At 33.5% G+C, this 19,317-nt stretch overlaps 1 protein-coding gene across 2 annotated transcripts in view; it reads right to left on the minus strand.

The window, feature by feature from the left end:
- Window positions 1-511: 511 nt before the first annotated feature.
- Window positions 512-19,317, minus strand: part of LOC138713872 (serine/arginine repetitive matrix protein 2-like) — a 66,338-nt gene continuing 47,532 nt past the window's right edge. The window contains exon 11 of one of the 2 annotated variants that reach the window (XM_069846346.1): window positions 512-677. In XM_069846346.1, the coding sequence (XP_069702447.1) occupies window positions 672-677 (6 nt within the window). In that variant the 3' untranslated portion in view covers window positions 512-671. Of the gene's footprint in view, window positions 678-9,940; window positions 10,102-19,317 lie in introns of those variants that run through there. The other variant, XM_069846345.1, reaches the window with a different exon arrangement.

Below are 19,317 nucleotides of genomic sequence, written 5' to 3' on the forward strand. Positions count from 1 at the left end.
TAAAACACATTTTTAAATAATATGAAACAATATATTTGTACAAAACTATATATTTACAAAGTTATATATACACATTTATATACATTTCTTTCAAAATAGAAAATTTATGAACACACTCATTATGAGTAGACATACTCAATACACAGACTTCCTGAAATATGTACACAAAAATAAAAACTGCAAAAGAAGGTGCAAAACATCATATACGACATGAGTTTACACATATTCTAGTAATGTCTGAGATACTGAATGCTAACAAAGTAGAAAACTGAGTGTTAAGTGCAACTGCTATTTCTCTTGTAAGACTAGATGTTTATTTCAAATATAAATGCACAATCTTTTTTTTTTTTTACCAATTTATAAACCTGCCACATGGAAACACTATTACAATACATACGCAAACATAACACAATTCAGCACCTGTTCCTGTCTATAAACCACCAAGTGGTACTTGAAATGCATGAGTTCATCAGGCAATAGTAACAATCATAATATCAGTCTTTATATGAGAGGTCCTTTATTTTTTGTATTTTTTTTTTTCGCATCAGTTATTTATTTTTTTTATTTTTTCATGTTGATGCTTTCACTTTTTTCTTCTTTTTTTCTCTCATTTTTTTCTTATTTTTTTCTTTTAAGCAGAATCCACACAACGTTGAATGCCCATTCCAAGATTACACCTAGATCATTTAAAACAAAACACACATCAAATTAACTCCCTCAAGACCCTAAAATCACAAAAATAAAATCTGATAAAAATAATAAATACATGCAAAGATATGAGGCACTTCGTGTGAAAAGGGTCCAGGAAGCCATGGAAGTTCTGTACTCTCACATGTAAACTCAGTCTTCACAATATCACCAGCACACGGCAAGAGATGTTCACACTTAGTGAAAATGTTCAATTCCATTACTTATGTATATCATTTCCAACAAAACTTTCTGCATATATTTTTAACATATATATCACATATAAGATCACACCGTACACGAGCCTGGCTCTTACAGTAGTGACTAGAAACATTTTTTTTTTTTAATAATTTTAATTTGTACTCACTTTGCCTACTACCTGGCTAGCTAAATAAATAAACAAAATATCAATCTATACTAATAACAAATCTGTAGCCGAAATTTTTCTGGTAATTTTCGATTTTCCAAAAATTTTTTGAATGTCTGTCTGTCTGGATGTTTGTTACCTTTTCACGCGATAATGGCTGAACCGATTTATACGAAAATTGGAATATAAATTAAGTTCGTTGTAACTTAGAATTTAGGCTATATGACATTCAAAATATTTTATTTAAAAGGGGAGTTATAAGGGGACTTGAATTGAATAAATCGAAATATCTCCCTAATTATTAATTTTCATGAAAAATATTACATAACAAAAGTTTCTTTAAAAATAATTTCCGACAAGTTTTATTCCATGCAAAAATTTGATAGGACTGATATTTAATGAGATAAATGAGTTTCAAAATTATAATAACGCCATCTAAGGTGGTGTAATGAAATAAAAAAACAAATGACTTCGTCTATAAGGGGCCTTGGACAACAACAATCGAAAGCTATGAAACATACGGTAGCCTACAGAAAAGGTTTTTGTATTTGTATGAAGTAATATCGGAAGCTAAATTAACCGATTTGTATAATTAATTATTATTTCACCACTGGAAAGTGTAGTTTCTCTAGATGGACATAATGCTATAATGTTATTACAGTAACTTCTGAGTGAATCGAGGACAGGTAAGATTAAAATAGCTTCTTATGCACAGAAAACTTCATAGGCATTCGTTTCCTGTATTTCCTAAAATAATTTTTATGACCAAATGAGTGCTCTCTGGACCAAAATGATCGCATTTTAATTTTTTTAATACAATTTAAATTGAGGAACATATTAAACGATTTATCCTGCTATCAAACACGAATGTTCCCTGGATCAAATGTCCTATTTTAATTATGTAATTACTTTATATTTATTTCTAACGGGTGCAGCAGAGCACACGGGTATGGCTAGTAAAGAAATAAATTCAATCAGTACATTCCTGTTCCATAATGAAAATTTAGTGTAAACAAACAGTGAAGTGTTGGTTGAAAACATTATGCAGTTAAAAACTAAGAAGTTCATTTACAGACATTTTTTTTTAAATAATAACAATAGTATATAAAATTTTATAAAACATAATCAGCCAAGAGCAGCTTCTGTACCATTATTTTCATATCTTAAACAATAAATTTTCAATCAATTTTAGCCAAGTAATATTTTAGTATCGTACAATTAATTAGCCGCAGACCATGTTACACAACAACTTATAGCAAACAAATACAATATCTACAAAACAAATCTAATTGCAGTCAGGTGTGACAATAAATTCATACAGGAGTAAGACAAGGCTGCGGCCTTTCACCGTTGCTATTTATTATATATATGAATCAAATAATTAGAGAATGGAAACAATTGCCTCATGGATATATATAACTCAAGCGACATTTACAACTAGATTCATTACTTTTTGCAGACGATTTAGCTCTGGTGGCATCCTCAGACGATGAATTACAACGTTCAATTTTTAATTTTAACAAAATTGGAATTAAATATGATATGAAATTCAATAAATAAAAAACTAAAATTATGGCCTTCTGCGGAAAATACCCTGAGCCTAGCAAAATATGTTTAGATTAAAAAATATTAGATAAATTATTTTACATATCTCGGATACACATTATCTCTTTTCGATGAAGTAGACATTTCACAGAAAATTTCTAAATACACCAAAACAATGGGAATAATTAACAACATTATGAAACCTTCTTTAGTACAAAGGCATACTAGAATTCGCCTTTACAAGACCTTGGCGAGACCTGTACTTTGTTACGGCAGTGAGGCATGGACATTGAGGAAGAAAGACGAAAGCAGAATAACAGCTAATGAAATGAAATTTATGAGATATACAGCGGGATATACGAAATGGGATCACAAACGCAATGAAGATGTAATGGAAGAATTACAACTAGAACCTGTAATTAATCACGTAAAACATTATCAGAACAACTGGATAAATCATCTGAATCAAATGCGTAGAGATAGAATACCAAAAGTCATGTTCCACTATCGTCCAAACGGGAAGAGATCTCTCGGTCGTCCAAAGAAGCGCTGGATTGAAAATTCAATTGTGAGATCGTAACAGGCCATTTGGCCTAATACTTGCAGGGAAGAAGAAGAAGACAATTAATTGGGACCAACTTAGAAACTGAAAATTTAAAGGTTGCCCTTTTGTACAATGAATCTTATATTGGTTCTCCTTTTGAACGCCTTTGCATAAACTACAGGTAATGTGCCTGTTCAACGGTGAAATCATTTCCTTCCCTCACAGTTTTTCTTTTTTCGAATCATCCCTGGAGTGATTTGGAAACAGTTTGCTTCACAAAGCACAAGTTTATAAAATTTCAGCACACAATACGATACTTCAAACTGACTTTTTCAAACTGACAATTTTTTCGCATTTATTGAAGTCAAATGACGTACTTAGTCTACCTGCACAAAGACTATGAAGCGAACTAGGATTTTCAGCAAAAAATAAACATTCTAAGAGAGAACTGTTAAGGTAACATGTTAATGGGCTTTTGTTATTTCTACAATTTTCACTGTATCTTCTTCTTTTACATCAGATATTGCTGAAAATACATGTGCCACGGAAATAAATTTTTTGTCTGTCATTGGTTTGCTGTTTGGCAGTAGAGGTTCTATTTCCAAATTCACATGGAATTATCTTAAGGAACTTCACATTCCCTTTGATTATGTAATGTCTGTCCTTACAAATATTATCAAGGATTCTCTTCAAATACTACATCATCATCTCTATTTCAATTAATTCATTTATTTTGCCTTAAACAATTAACTTTTTTTTTTCTTTAATGTATCACATCACATTATTGTACATGTTTATTGTATTCAGGACCCTTGTGGTCACTCAAATTCTTTGGGCTGATGTCTAAAATTTAGAATTTATATATATAGTAAACATTTATGTGGGCCTCACATAAAGACATTTCCAAAAAATGTACAGTGTGGCCCACTGAAGTGGTGTGCAACTAGAAAATGGGTCACAGTCCTGCCATCTATCTGCAATATACGGAACCCGAACCACATAAAGTGAAGTGGGTAGGCATTGGATGGATACATAATTTCCCAAAAGTTTAAATGAAGCTAAGACTCCCTATAATGAATTGGTGTATTGACTTTTTCCTTGTCAATATATTTCATTAGTAAACAAGATATAACTTTGAACATTTGATTTTCTTTTAACATCACTTCCCGACATAAAAAAATCACAGCTTTCTTAAATAATAACCATCTATATAAACGAATGCAGCATTTCATGCATAGGCTAGTGAATATGTGTGCAAAGTTTCATTACTAGAACCCGGATGTTTGGCAAAATGCCTTTTTTACTGGGTGGAAGTAAATCATTATTTGCATAGATATACAGTAAAACTCCGATTATCCATCACCCTATTAACCGATTGGTGGATTATCCGATTGTCTTTCTCTCTTGCAGAAAAATTATGAAATACTGTACATTATAATATTAGTACGAATTTTTTCTACAGAATGTTTTTTACAAACCTTTATCCTTACGCATTATGGCCTACTCTTAGAATGGCCGTAGGCCTACTGTTTAACTTCCATGCAAAATGTCTTCTACAAGTGTCAAAAGGAAACATGTACTACGGAAAAAAGTGCAAGTAATTGCGTGGTTTGGGAAAAGAGAAAATGTGGTTCATCTCACATCACAATACGAGATAGGAATTGTAACTGTGCGCGATTTAGGCTAATGAAAAACAAAATATAAACGGTATAAAATTTGTAAATCTACAACATGAGACCTCTACTATTCCAATCTTTCCACAAACATCGTCATAAGGAGTTTCCTTGGCATTAAAAACCCGTCGTTGAAAACCAGACTTAAGTATAATAAATAATGTTTAAAAAACTGACTTATCGGAAAATCGAACATGAATTGAAAAAAAAAAAAGACTTAAATTAGTGAACTTCTGATCCACTACATTGCATATTAAAAGAAAAGACCATGGAGGAAATTACGAAAATATATATAGGCCCACTAAGTTTATGAAAACTCCTTATGGTACGGATTATCCGATTTTTTCGATTAACCGTTCACTCCACCCCCTTCATTACCACGGATAATAGAGGTTCTACTGTAAATGTGATTTGGAGTAAATCGAAGTGATGGGACCAATTTTTATTTTGCCTATTTTGCCTTTTTAAGGTGTTTCTTATTAATAAATGCCTTTTTTTTTGTCATATTAAACCAGTATTTGTTTATTTGCAATTTTATAATAAATTGTAATGTAATGTGTATGAAATTTAAATATTTAAAACAATGACTAACTTTACTAACAACAGTAAATAAAAGTAATTTATTTCAGTGCTTAATCTGCTAATAATCGTGCTTTAATACTATTGGTGTAATATGAAATAAAATAAATAATGTGGCGCTACAGCCCGTGAAGGACCTAGACTGACCAGCCGGCTGCTGGCCTCACACCCACATGCTGAAGCAGAGTTGGCCGATCTTCAAACCAGAATGGAGGTATCGTGTGGTTAGCACGATGATCCCCCCCAGCCATTATAGCTGGTATTCGCAACCTGATTTCGCTACCTATCGTAGCTCCCCAAGTGCATCATGATGCTGGGTGGGCACCGGTCCCATACACCGGCCGAAATTTCATGAGAAAATTTCTTCCCCCATGAGGAATCGAACCAGCGCGCATTCTGTAACACGAGTCCTAGGCAGGATGCCTTAGACAGTGTAATATGAATAATGAACGACAATCCACAGTTACAAAATAATATTGTCATGTCTTCAAGATACCAACAATCAGCTTTATAATTTTAAATATTAAGTCCGTCGACATAGAAGTTGTCACGTAGCATTTCCAATTGTTTGTTTTCATATTTTCAAATCTTACCGTTACAATTTTGTGCTACACGTGTTTATTATTGTAAGAGAAAGAAATCTGAGTGAGGAACAGTCAGTTATTGTCGGGTGACAGAAGGTGTAAGATCGGTTAGCTAGAATGCCTAAATTCAGTAAACCATTCAAAAGTAAACTTCATGCTTACGTTAGTGAATTTGGTACCCATGTGTTTTCAACCGATGGAACAGTTTTGTTATGTAAGGTTTGTTAAAAGACGGTTAATCACGAAAAAAAGTATTTTATAAGTCAACATGTGTCACCTACGAAGTAAATATGTGAGTTATGTTGATATATTATAATTTAAATCTATTGTCTTTTAAAAATGTATAATGACTTTTACAAATATTATTTCTGCCTTTTTAAAAGTTTCTATTGCCTTTTTTCCTGCCTATTTTGACTGTTATAAATGCCTAAATATCCGGGCTCTAGTTAAAACAGTAAACGATTGAAAGAATATTAGTTTTGTCCTTTAAATATGCAGAAATTTTCAGAACGAAATGTTACAGTAACAGTGCATGAGAAGTGAAGTTTTTTTCCCCCCTTTATTAACCATATGTATTCCGAGACATGTTTTTAAACTCCTGGGAATTGCATGCATTACATACCAGTATTAATAATTATGTTAGGACTTTTGTTTTGTTTACAAAATAAATATTCATTTGATAATAATTTAAATTTACTGAAGATCATGCGTTATACTAGCAATATTCATGTAGCATTTATCGATAATATCTATATATATAATTTGAACTGGTAATGGAAATTACGGGAAAACGGTTGAACGGATTTTAATAAATGACCCCTCATTTTGAAGCTTGGAACCCAAAGTTTTTCGGAAAAATAGTAGTTTTCAGTGAAATGTCAATTTTCCTACATCATTTTCCTTTTTTCCAAAATCCATCTTTCGTCAGTTTTGAGAACTAACAAATTGCATTCACGGCCAACTTGATGTTCGCTTCCTTAAGCGAAGCGAGCATCAAGTTGGCAGTGTTGCATTTCAGAATAAAACAAAACACACACTACAATAAACAATAGGCTATTACACGAAGGCCATGACCTACAGGATTGCTGACATAGAGTTCAGATGGCTCAGATTCTTTCACATCACAATGCCAATATGTCAATCTTCATTTGAGCAATTTTTTGATAACGTATAAAAAATAATTTATATGGCTGATTCTCTGGTCTGCAGTTTTCAGAGTACAGCTGTGTATTGGATATTAAGAACTACAAAACTTAAGAATGTTTGATGACATTATTACTATTAAAAATGAAATATCATTATAGTTAATGGCAACACATAATGCTATACTGATATATGAAATATTTTATATTAGATCTTCATTTCTATAATTTGCTAAGTAACAGGTATAGGCCTTATATAAACTTATGTTACTGAAAACTATAAAACTTACGTAAGTTAACAATATTGTTATTAAAAATGAAATACTTTTACAATAATTATTAATCAAGTGGTGTGGGTCCTTTTCATATATGTAATGGCAGTGTGATATAGATATTTATATGTCTGATTCTCTAACTTTCCTTGGTAGTAATTGAGTCATGCTTCCTATTTTAGCTGCGTCTTTAAACTACATCAAAATTAATTTCATATTCCTTTGGTTTAATTGGTTAGATTTGTGATTGCTGCCAAACATATTTTGTTGTAGGGAAAATAGCATGCCATTTCACTTCTTGCTACCGTGATGAGTAAGTTTATTTCCCGCAACCAGCAACAAATGAAACACTGAAGCTGCTAACGATTTACGATGGACAATTTTATTTAGGGCGCATATAAGATTCTACAACTCTGACATATCATTCGCCTCATTTTCCACATCTCAGCAATAAATTCCTCACAACAGCCTATATTACAGAAAATATTCGAAATAACATTCATTGTTACACAAATTAATCCAGCAGTATTCGACAGATCAGCATTGTCTGGAGGAAGTGCAAAAAATTATAATTCATAAGAAAAGACCAAAAGGTATTATTTATTGATAAAATAAGAGGCCTACGAGATTTTGTAGTCTCTTGATCACCTCAGCAAGATCTCTTATTGGGAAAAAGTGATTCTGCCCTCTACATTTCAGAGTAGTTCACGAAACATGCAGCAGCTATACCAAGATGCTAAGTCTTGTTCAAAGCATGACAAACCTTACATTTTCTTAACTTTCACATACAATCCGCAATGACCCGAAATAGCTACTGCATTACTCCCACATGAAAAATCTATTGATCATCCTGACATTGTTACTACCAATTTCGCATTGAAAGTCAAGAACTGAAGACGGATGGGTTCAAGGAAAAGTATTTGGCAAGAAAAAAAAAATTCAGAGGGAGTATGTTTCACTATTATGGAAGCAAATAACTATCAAAATGTCTGGTATTCTTCATTGAAAATAAATCTGAACAATTTTTATTTGAACTTTTTATGGACTTAGCTTGCAGCAATTGCTGCACAAGCCACTAGTATAGTTTTAAAAAGAAAAAAAAATTCTGTTATTAAAAATGAAGTATTTCTGTTTTCTGTTTCACAGAAACAATAAAAATTATATTCAACACTCATATAGGCCTATGATACAGTAATTCTTCTGTAATCTGTAAAGAATGGACAGTAAGCGTGTATGTGTGTTTGGAATGGTGTTTGTTTAGAATTAATTTTCAGGTACTATATTTTATGCAAAAATGGTATTTTCTAAGCAATTCAGACTCAAATTCTCTGAGGGGGGGGAAAAAAAAAAAAAAAAAAAAAAAAAAAAAAAAAAAAAAAACACGCGTGAAAGAACACTACATACACAGTATGAAAAGTTATTACTGACAATTTGATTAAAGTCCCTTAGCAAAGCCTTTATCCAACAGAGAGGTTCTGTTTCTGCTCACATTCTATTGCATCTGAAATTTAATACATTTACGGAGTAACAAATATTATGAAAGATATACATAAAACAGTTGAAATACAAAAATGTGGCGCCATCTTCATGTAATACATCTCTTAATTATTATGAAATGCGTTAATTTTATCTTGTTACACTGATAAAATTTCGAAACATGTTCACTCGTTATTACAGAAATACACATCCTCAATGACCCTGGATCCCTTCCACACATACCACCACTAAGTCTATATGCTTCACATCAACAACAAGTGGCACTTTGAAAATGTCAGTACAATTTCCAATCGGTAACATAACAACCATCAAACAGAATTACATGTAACATTTCGACAATATAACAATATCATAATAATAATAATAACAGATGACCACAATTTAATTCACAAGCAAATAGTATTATCACAAGCAAATTTTTGAAACGAAATGAAGAAGACCTATCACATGTCTTTGGCACCAAGTTACACAAAATACAGTAGATCTATAGTTATTTCACACTCAATTAGTGTTCTGGATGCTCCATGTACCATTGCTTTCTAATTGTCAACACCATACAATTCCAATGATGTCTGAATTTTTTATGCAGATCAAATCAATTATTTATGAAGGCCAAGTAGAGGGAAATGTTGTGCAGCGAATCAATCGATAACTTCAAATATTTCTGACCTGAAAATATAGTATAAGTGTTTTGAATTCCATCACGTGACAGATACAATTTCTTATTAACATATAAGAGTACCGAACGTCAAGGTTTAAATACATATATATAGTGAAATTTTATTGAAATGCTTTTTTTTTTCCTTCAAAGGAGGGCTTGTACGATGATTTTGAAGTCCTTAGGACAGCTCATCAAGCACGTGATCTACTGTGTGGTGCCATCTTATCAATTCAGCCACAGCATCCAAGTCTGACAGAGCCCGCATGAACAGGAATGCCACTCCGCCTCCCTGTGATGTTCTGCAGCCTCCTCAGATCGATGGCATCTGTTCGCAATTCACGTGGATGAATCTACTGCATCCTTAACCAGAGAGACATGCAGTCATTGATTTCATGACTCACCATTTACCCGAGGGAGCTACACTCATCCGATCTAACCGCAGTCCGCTTATCGAAGCCCTGCGACTTCTCTGGATGTGTGCAGCTACACAGACGCCATCTGTAGACGGATCCTGAACCACGTCTGCCATGTTCTCCTAGTTAGCCTGTAACTATTGAAGATGATTAATGAAATGATGCCAATGAAAGTGAAATGAGCCCAACATCGAAATTTAATCAGCAATTCTACTTAAAGTGGTTTAGAGAAAATCTCGGAAAAGGCAACAACCAGATAACTTGACCCAACCAGGATATGAATCTGGGCCCACTTGTTTCACGGTCAGGAAGGCTAACCATTAATCCACGCTTAGCACAGTTATCTTTTTTTTATTATTATTATTTAACAGCTGCTTTAACTTATTCACAAATCATGAAAACTCTGGAGGCTTTGTGAATGACACAAGTGTCAATTTTTGGACTGTCTAATGCTAGATTTATATAACCTACTTCCCTTTCAAAGCAGATGCTTAATTAATTGTCAATATCCAGAGATATGTTAGAAGTTTTCTTCCTTAATTCTGATAGTCTAGCACCGTAAAGAACTTCACGTCCAACTTAGGAGGAGAAATGGATGGCTCAGAAGCCAATCAATGTAAGTCATCATATGGAGGAAAAGAGAAAATGAGGGTTTATTATTATTGTTTATTCCAAAATCCCATTAAGATTTAAAAATTAACTAATCAGTTATTCATGTGTGACAATAACCTGAACTAACTTAATATGGGCTATTCCATATGAAATCGATCAGTAAAAATCTCGCATTTTTTTATACTCTAATTTTTTCCCTATTTATACAAGGTGCTGAGGGGAGTGCATTTGCAAAAATATATTATCGAAAGTCAAATGGTTTTCGTATTATTGAGCGACAAATTTAGCGTATTTTATAAAAACAAGCCTCTTTCATCGCTCAGAACTCTGGAACCGTTTACTGCAGAACATTGAACGAGAGCTTATTTTGAAGCTGACATTTGGTAGGTTATGTTAAGAAGTAACCCTTGTTTTTATTGCATACAGAGAGACAGATAATCTGATTTTACTTGCTTTTAGACTTTTTGCCCATTTGTAAAAATGTAAAAAACTATTGAGAAAAAACCTTGCATTATTAAGAGGGATTCGGCATTGTTTGCTTAGTGGCTCGGCAATAAGTTTCGAGGGTATTAAATAAATTATTTTCACACGCCTAGACTTGAACGGCGCAGTACCGAACACACTGGCCGAGAGCTGAAGATAAGCGAGCGTTGAGCGTCATTTTACACCTGTGTTTATGAAAACCTGTGATAAAGCTAGCACAGCCATGTGCTGCTAGACGACACATCACGTGTTTGTCTCCTGACCTTGCTTACCTCGGCTAGCTCCCGCCTCACAGTCAGCTGGTTAGTTCACGCGCATACTATTTATTTTCTTTATTTGATATTTTCAATACTTTATCAACATACCATCAGTAAAAAATATGTGTTTATTTGTACTTTCAATGCGGAATCTAACTATATATTTTTAAAATATTTTTTCCTAGCCAAAGGCGTCTTAATGAGGAAAAATCTAAATTTCTCCATTACCATAAAAAGTAAGAAAATCTGTTTATATGTCAATATAAACTTTAATTTCTCAGCATCAAAATAAACCATGTTTTGATCATTGGGTGAAAGGGTTTCGGAGCTACAACAGTTTAAAGTTGCTAATTTTATGAAAATACGATAAATTTAAATATTTTTAATTTAAACACTATGAAGTTCTGATGCCTAAAACTTTGCACAAAGCATTGTATCACAGTTCTCTACGTACAAAAAAAGTTTCATTGTATTTAGAAATTGTAAGGTCAATTTTCTTTATATTTCGGTCGATTTGAGATGGAATAGCTCATACATACTTACATAAGTATCAATTAATAAATGTAGCTATTAGAGGAGAAAACATAAAAAATTACTGACTTATTGTTTTTGTCCATTAAACTTTTTTTAAAATCTTCCTGGCAAGTCTAATTACAGGTCTTCTAATCACAATAGTCATCAGTATCATCACTGTGATCACATCTCTGTTGGGTCCCTGCAGAAATACTGGTAGTGTAATCAACTTCTGAATTGTCATTTATAGAATTATCTGAATCCAGGACAATGAAACTTGATGTAGTGATATTCCATTTACTATTTCAGTTTTACTATTTACCAGTTTATTGTATCTCTTGTTCTTAGTTTCGCTTAGTTAATTCATTCCATATTTTCCTTGTATTTGATGTTGTTTGTTTAGTCCAAAGACAGGCCTGAACCTCACAAGTAACACCAATAAGGCATCACTCATGAGGCAACTAGAGCAGGAGATAATGGGGTAGGGTGCCCAGTTCCTTTCTCCTTCAATGCATACATCGCCGATTGCTATACAGGGTGATTCATTATAACATGTAAATGTAGAGGTGAAACTAAGACTAAAACATTCTATACAACTTTTTCTCAAAACCTTTAATTCCAGAGTTAACGCCATTTTTCGTGGAACTTGCGCCTCCAAACATAGTAAGGATAACACGTCAAATGTAAACTAATTATCACTTTCGTACAGTGCATTTGGACTTCAATACAAAAACAACCAAAGTCACTAAACCCATATCCTTGGCAGTCCACTTATGCACGTTTTGTGAACGAAAACCAAACACTGTAAAGAATGTAAAGCAATTTCTTCTACACTTTACACATTCGCACAATTCCTAGTGTAATGCAGGTTCAAAGTGCTGTCCCTCAACTTGAAGACATACCTTTGCTCGCCACTTTAGTGATCTCTGAACGTTACACAGCCCGTTCAACTCATTATGAACAATTCTACACGCATGTTCAATTCGCTATTGCAGTACTTCTACGTTAGGTACAGCAGAGGCATACACTAACGACTTCAGGCGGCCCCGAAGGTAGAAGTCCAGAGAGTTCATGTCCGGTGATCTGGCTGGCCAAGGAGTTGGCCCTGAGTGGCCAATCCATTGTTCTGGATACAGAGCATTGAGATACGTTGAGGCAGTAATCCACAGGAGCACCACTGTGCATAAACCATATGTTCACTCGCGTTGCAAGTGGGATATCATGTAGCAGACCATGCAATTCGCATTCCAAGAATGTGCGGTAGATTTCCCCATTCAACCGCGGAGGTAGAACTCGAGGTCCGAGTAACTGATTCCCCACAATACCACACAAAATGTGTAGGAGAACAGTAATGCCTATGCAGCTACTACAACGTAGGTGCCATCTACTCGAACTCGGGAATTAAGGGTTTTGAGAAAAAGTTGTATAGAACGTTTTAGTCTTAGTTTCACCTCTACAATACACACACAAAGTATTTACACGTAATAACGAATCACCCTGTATATTCCACTAATCAGACTTCAGACGCATACACTTATATTCCTCAATAAATGTGGCTGGACTTCAAATGCTACTATTAATCGCTGGTTTTTATGTGTTGAACATGATGGCGAACAGGTTGAGATTATCACATTTGATGAATAGTAAATTCCAACCATTTGAGTGGTAACATAATATTGACTCTCCCTGTATATATTAAAGAAATATCGTCACTGCATCTCCAAAATCTGTTGTGTGTATTTAAACAGATTTTTCAGGAGACAGAAAATAGCATTATCATTTTTAATTCCCTTAATTTTTAAAGCTATTTTCGGTATAATTTCATCATTATACGAAAAATGACATTATACCCAAATTAACTTTGAAAATCAAGAAAATTAAAAGTGATGTTTTTTCTTTCTCCTTTCACAGCGGATTTTGGGGATGTAGTGACTACATAATATACACCTACTAAAGGAAATGTACTCGAAAATATGGCAACTGAATTTATCTGCCCTACATAACTTGGAATGCAATTCAATCAGCAACATTTTCGTATATTACAAAATATGCATTTTAATTCCTGACACACGAGAATCAATTTAACCATTCGTCTACATTGAGAACATTTATATATGAAAACAACTTAACAATTTATTATTTTAAACGATTCCATCACTTTGCACACGAAGATGAACAAGTTACCAAATTTGCAAGTGATAATACATGCAGAAATAATAAATTGTAGCCACTGACTATATTATATAAGTACATAACTGTAAAATGAATGTATCAGCATGTCTGGGATCTGATTATAGAAGGAAGCGGGATCCAAGTCCAATAAAGAATTAATATTCTCTTTCACACATGAACCCTTCAGACTTCTACATCAGACACCTACATGCTGAATGAATACACTTCACCACAAACACAAATTTAAGTTGCAATATCTCCAAATGTTATTGATGTCTTCCTTGTAGGTGCTACATTGCCAGCAATACAAACTGTTACATATGAAGAGGAACACAGTATGAAAAGGCTCTCATCCATGCAAATGTGACAAAATAATAAGATCAGTGTATAAAACTGTGTAAGCACTATCTAATTTACTTTTTTTTTTCTAAGCCTCTTCGATTTTTTTTTCAGTTAAAGGCTTCACTTCAAATTTCACATATTAAAAATAATCAAAAAAACATTGTAATAATATTAATCCCAACATATTATCACAATCCAACATCAGATGATTTCGGGTTTCACAGCCAACAGCAAGTATGCAATAATCAAGATTATACAATAAACCTTTGGTATGAGAAATTAAATCAATGCTTACATTCATTCAGTATTAAAAAAGGCAGTCAAGTGCAAATCTGTACTGTGAGTCAAATGCTCTGACAATCGGTTCCCAAATTCCCACAACTCTTTGGCACAAAAATAATACTAATAGCCAAGAAGTATCACATTATTTTAGCTGCATCTAATTTTCAAACTGAAACATCACACCTACATTATTACTTATTTTCTCCTTCAAAAACCTGTAACTAGGAACTGGCTGAACTTAGTGTTTGCTTCATATCATTGGCTTACAAAAAAAAAAAAAAGTATTTTGAAAGCTCTTGACAAAAATAAATTCTCAAAATAATATTTTTAGTAAAATGTTTCTCTTTATATGTATTTTAATTTTTCCAATTCTCAAAATAATAATTAATTGATTAGCTAGCAGACTTACTTGTGTTAATTATGTAAGATTTGTGCGGCTTACTGCTGTTTCAGTGCTTCACGCACCATCTTCAGAGCCTACTAGATCTCGGCATCATCTCGAACTTCTCTGTCTGTTATGTGGGTGTGTTTGATTGTTGAAAGGTATTGAAAAGTGGAGTCAAATAGTGTGTGTACTGAAATTGATCTGTGTGTTGAGAATTTGATCGGGGTGTGTTTTAGTGTGTTTGTATATTTCGTATTGTTCTAGTGTGTTGAGTTTTTGGTTCTTGGGTTGTATGTGTAGGATTTCCATGTCCATATTTATGTTATTGTATGTATGGTTAGTATTGGTCATGTGATCGGCATATGTAGATGTATTGTGTCCTCTGGTTATTGCTTTAATGTGTTCTTTGTAGCGTGTTTGGAATGATCTGCCTGTCTGTCCTATGTAGAACTTCTCGCAACTATTACATGTGAGTTTGTATACACCTGTGTGGTCGTATTTATTTGTTTGTGTTTTTTGTGTGTTGAGATGTCTTTGTAGTGTGTTTTCTGTTCTGTATGTTATGTTGTATTTGTGCTTTCTGAATGAAGTGCGATCTTATGTGTGCTTTTGTTTTCATATATTAGTGTGATGTATTTCTTGTGTTCTTGTGTTTGTGTTGTGTTTTGCGTGTTTTTGTGTTTGTTAAGTTTTTGTTTTGTCTTTCTTATGATACATAATAAACACGAGTAAGTCCGCTAGCTAATCAATTAATTATATTCAAGTGTTAAAAGTAGTGTACGCAAGATTCAAAATGGATCAAAATAATATTTTTAGTAAAATGTTTCTCTTTATATATATTTTAATTTTCCAATTCTAAGTTAATATAAATATGTTACGTGATTATATACGCCTTTTTCCTCAGAAGTAATATTTTTTACTTCATATGTTTTCTTTGTAAACCAATGATATGTAAGGATATGCTCTTGTTTGTATTTCAAGTTCATACTACTCTTGAGGACTGGAGATCAACGAAACAAAATTAAATAAATTTGAAGGGCAACAAATTAATTTCAGATGTCCTTATATTACTCCCACAAAAGAAACTGGCAGCAAGAATATAGCTAGGATGGTCAGTCAACTTTTGTTCCCACGGTCTCTCAGATCAATTTAAACAAGGACATTGTTACATGAAGTTGCTTACAGAACAAATACTGAAAATACAGTTGGGACATAAGGATAAAAGGCTTAAGTATTCTGACTTTAAACAAACGAATTAGAAATTAAGGACAAGTCCGTTAAAAGTGTCAGAATTAATAAATTCATCCATTGAATGTCATAATTCTCTCAAAGCTAACAGCCAATACATCTATTGGAGAAGTACTCAGAATAAAACGTCACAACATCATACGTTCTATGATCGCAGATGCACTTCGATCCAAAAATCTAGATGTTCACGAGAAAGTTCATTGTATTGCTGATAGTGGAAGCAATCGTAGGATCAATATCATAGCTATAAATAGAAATAAACAGACAGCCGAAATAATTGATCCTACAATGAGATTTGAAACCTCAGCCACTCAACCATCTGAAGTGAATGAAGGGAAAAAGAAAATCTACGAGCCCACGATTCAGTACCTATCGGCAAAATAGAACATTGGAAAAATCACAGTTACCGGTCTCTTCTTCGGAGCGAGAGGCACCATTCCGAAAGTCTTTGCAAAGTGGAGGGAAAAATACAAGCTGGCGAGAGATCTTCAAGATGCCATCGTCACCATCATAATAAAATTTTCTGTAGCGATATTTCGTCAGCATCTTTATGGTGTACATTCAATTTAAATTATATTAGGTTCTATTTTTTTTTCTTATGTCTTAATTTCGTCTGAAACCTGTTTATATAATTTTTCATTTTAAATTTTATTGTGAGCTATTCTGTGTCGCAGGGTAAACCCAAAATATTGGGTCAGACCAATAAATTAAAAATTATATAAAAAAGAGGTGAAGAATACTGTAAAAATATAAACATATTTTAACAATTTAAAAGGAAATCATCCAATGGCAACCAGAAGGAAGGAATAGGGAATAAAGACCTAATGAAAATTGAATGGATGAATGGAGAAGAAATATGGAACTGAAAGAACAAGATCCAGATACATTACATAGGGAACAATGGAGGAAAAACATTAAATGAACAACATGACAATTTTTATGTACTATACTTTGTTTGGTAGAGGGAAAATACAGCACTGTAGCAAACATTCCTATAGTAAAACAAATAAATACTTTATGACATCGATCTCTTTTCTAGCATTCTTAAATATTGCTGCCTCTGGAGGACAATTTCTTTTCCTGCTGTGTTTGCAAAAGACATTGCAATGAAACAATGACACCTGCAAGGACCTATATATGCAAGGCAGGGAAGTTGGTGGGAGAAGAAACATGTGGTCAGTAATTTTTCCAAGATAAGGATTACTGTACGTGCCACACATCTACAAGAGAGATCTGGATTTTTAATTCTCTTAATCCTTTGTGGTCAGATTTAAATACCGCAGTCAGTCTGCGCGAAAAATGTGTCGGATGTTTCCTGCCGAGAGACTGCAACGTGGATATTGCAGGGGCGGATGTCACCCGAGATGGGACACGGATTTAAATATCGCAGTCACATTGCGCGAGAAAAGTGTCGGATGCTGCCCGCCATGGGATGCAACGCAGATATTGCAGTGGCAGATGTCATCCGAAATGGGACTCAAATGGGTTAAAGATCTTTCACTCCTTGAAAATCCATCACTCTTAGTTTGACTTGAATCCACGGACCTTAGAGGCAATAGCAAACAGAATAACGACTAAGATGCCAAGGACGATTTGGATACTGTAAATAAACACTAATAATCAAAATGTTTTAACATTAATTATCAAAAAATCAAATTTTAATAACATTACAAAGAGTTTCTATTTAATAAAATTACATTTCTGAATCAAAAATAAATTACACTTCATTGCACAGACTCTCAGATATTTTGCACTTGGCTGCCTCTGTCATAAAACAAAAGGGAAGACATTTTTTGTAACAGCAGCCATATTATACGAAAAACATAGCCGCACAGATTATTCACCCAGATACACGATTGGTTTGGAACAAGTTGCCATTGTCATCTATGTCTTTGCTATCTTCTGAAGTAAATCAAGCCCTCACAGTTGTTAACCTTTAAATTTTCTCTATGTTCAACTGCTTCAATCAGTGTAAGAGTTGGAATAGTAAATTCTTGTTCTATTTATTAATTTATTTTATTTCGTCAATTCACAAATATTGGATATCCTAACATTACACAAGAACTCACTGCTCCTACTTATACACAACTAGACTGTGAAGGCCTAAATCTTCAGTTGCTATAGATACTAACCCACAAAACAAACAAAAAAAAAACGAATAACAATAATGATATTATTAAACCCATCTATCATTACTTCTTCTTCCCCACCATTCCAACACAAAATATCCTTGATATAGACTGAAAATTAAACGAGAGCTTATCAAGTTTCTCATTTTCTTCTTACAGCTTTCAATTTTTTATTTCCAGCCATCAGAGAGAATTAATATATCGAGTTTACAAGGACCTTTCAATAACTTACTTGCAAATCTTCGTAACAAAAGTCACCAATTTCCCATGACACTGTAATACTGTGATGTTATTATAATACTGGGAAAAATATTTTCGTATCTTTTCCTTCCTAGCTCAAGAAAGAAAAAAAAAACTCTAGTATGAATACTACACTGACGTTACTGCACGTCTTGTAGCCAGAATGTAATTGGCAATTAATTTATCCACAACTGTCATGTTCATTTGCAAATTAACATAAAAATATGTAACAAACACGTCTGTAACAAAAAAACAAAATCCAACAATTACAATATCACTATCATCATGGTGATATTCATCACTTATACCCAGGCTGTTGTAACCTTGCACTTGACACTTGGTATTAGCGTTGGCAACCTTCCTATGAAAATTTAAAGAAAGCAGCCTTCTGAACCAATCAGAATGCAGCACTTTCCATCAGCTGCTGCTACATGGAGCATGTTGTATTGTCGGTTTGCTAATACTGTGTTACATGGTGTCACTACCATGTGAGTAAGTTCTGTGTTAGTATTATGAAGTTATAAATGCTTTATGCTCGGCCATGCCGAAATGTAGTAATTATTCACCTGGTAGCAGCCCTTTAATGGACCTCATTAAAGTACACCTATTCATTAAAGTTCAGGTGTTCCACCAATCAGAAAACACCATTGTAGCAATATGAAAGCGCAAGTATCGATTATTCTCGGATAT

The sequence above is a fragment of the Periplaneta americana genome, chromosome 14 (genome assembly GCF_040183065.1).
Source record: "Periplaneta americana isolate PAMFEO1 chromosome 14, P.americana_PAMFEO1_priV1, whole genome shotgun sequence".
NCBI classification, from domain to species: Eukaryota; Metazoa; Arthropoda; class Insecta; order Blattodea; family Blattidae; genus Periplaneta; species Periplaneta americana.